This window comes from Magnolia sinica, chromosome 2, assembly GCF_029962835.1.
Source record: "Magnolia sinica isolate HGM2019 chromosome 2, MsV1, whole genome shotgun sequence".
Classification (NCBI taxonomy): domain Eukaryota; kingdom Viridiplantae; phylum Streptophyta; class Magnoliopsida; order Magnoliales; family Magnoliaceae; genus Magnolia; species Magnolia sinica.
The window spans coordinates 126,209,508-126,210,825 of record NC_080574.1 but is presented as its reverse complement, the minus strand read 5'-3'; the positions used below and the strand labels follow the sequence as shown (position 1 = coordinate 126,210,825).

The following is a 1,318-nucleotide window of genomic DNA, read 5'->3' as shown; positions in this document are numbered from 1 at the left end:
GTTATCTTTTTAACTATCCATTTCATGTCTGCTGATAAGAAGCCTACAATCATATGGCCACCGCAATGTTAGGCCATATCTCATCAACAATGGATGAACCATATATCGCCAACATATTATCCAATTCCTCCAAACACATCCCAGCAATAAAACCAGACTTAGAACCAAGTTATAACTAAGTTATCAAGACCTCAATATCCATACATGTGGCTCAAATATGCAAGACCCAGACCATTAATCAGCATAGCCCTAGAATGGATTTAAAAAAAAAAAAATCACACCAATTGTATGATCCTTCAAACAATTGAAAAACATTTTTAATGGGGGCAAGATCCAACCAAATATCAACATTCAATAAGCAAAACCCGTCCAATCAGTGTGTATGATTATCCACCCATCATGCTTGTTGGGGCATGGCCCATCTTCAGCACAGCCTAGCAGATGAACGGTCTAAACTCATAAATGTGAAACATCCATATAGATATAGGGTGCTTATAACTAACATCAACGCATACATTTCCAGATCTCCATGCATTCAAAGAAACCCAAATTCCAAACGACAGAAATAGAGAAAAAGACAAAAGAACGATAATCGAAAAAACAGTCTAATCCATTCCGCGCATGATAGCATAACAAAATCCGAAATTACCAAAAACGGCATTAACCATAACATTTAGTCCCCTAAACAAAACCAAAAATATAAAAGAAAAACAGCATCAAATCCTAACCGTCGATAGTATTTCAATAAAGAAAGAGAGACAGAGAGAGAGAGAGAGAAGAGGCATTACTATGACCGTCGATCTAATCGACCTCTTGGAGGGACGGGCCAGATCCAGCGGCAGCGGAGACCTCCTCGGCTGTGAATTTGCCCTTGGCCTTGTCGGCGGCACGGCCCTTGGCCTTCCGATCTAAGAGGGCCTTGCGATCCTTGTCGAGCTTGAGCTTTGTGATGATGACCTTGGACGGATGGATGCCGACGTTGACGGTGGATCCATTCACCTTCTCGCGTGTGATGCGCTCCACGTGGATGACCCACTTGCGACGGTATACCTGGACGACCTTCCCCTCACGGCCCTTGTATGTCCCGCGAACCACCTGGACCTCGTCGTCCTTACGGACGGGGACGGACCGGACGGTGTACTTGTTCCGGAGATCGGAAGAGAGGGGGGCGCTCATCAGCACCCGGCGAACGCTAGACGGCGCGGTGAAGTGCGCCTTCCTGCACTTGCGGCGAGAGCTTGAGACGCGCGGGTTGTACTTCATGGCTGCTGCTGCTGCGACTCTCTCTCTCTGTTATTAGGGTTTTGATCTGAAGGGA

General features: G+C 46.1%; 1 protein-coding gene across 1 annotated transcript; it reads right to left on the bottom strand.

Annotated features, from left to right (window-relative positions):
* Nucleotides 1-594: 594 nt before the first annotated feature.
* Nucleotides 595-1,318, bottom strand: LOC131237570 (large ribosomal subunit protein uL24z-like). The gene has a single exon (XM_058235406.1). It carries the CDS (start codon nucleotides 1,261-1,263, stop codon nucleotides 802-804), a length of 462 nt encoding a protein of 153 aa, XP_058091389.1. The 5' UTR covers nucleotides 1,264-1,318; the 3' UTR covers nucleotides 595-801.

What these genes read in the sequence shown, in the direction of transcription:
- LOC131237570 (XM_058235406.1), bottom strand. Translation starts at nt 1,263, where the DNA reads ATGAAGTACAACCCGCGCGTCTCAAGCTCTCGCCGCAAGTGCAGGAAG.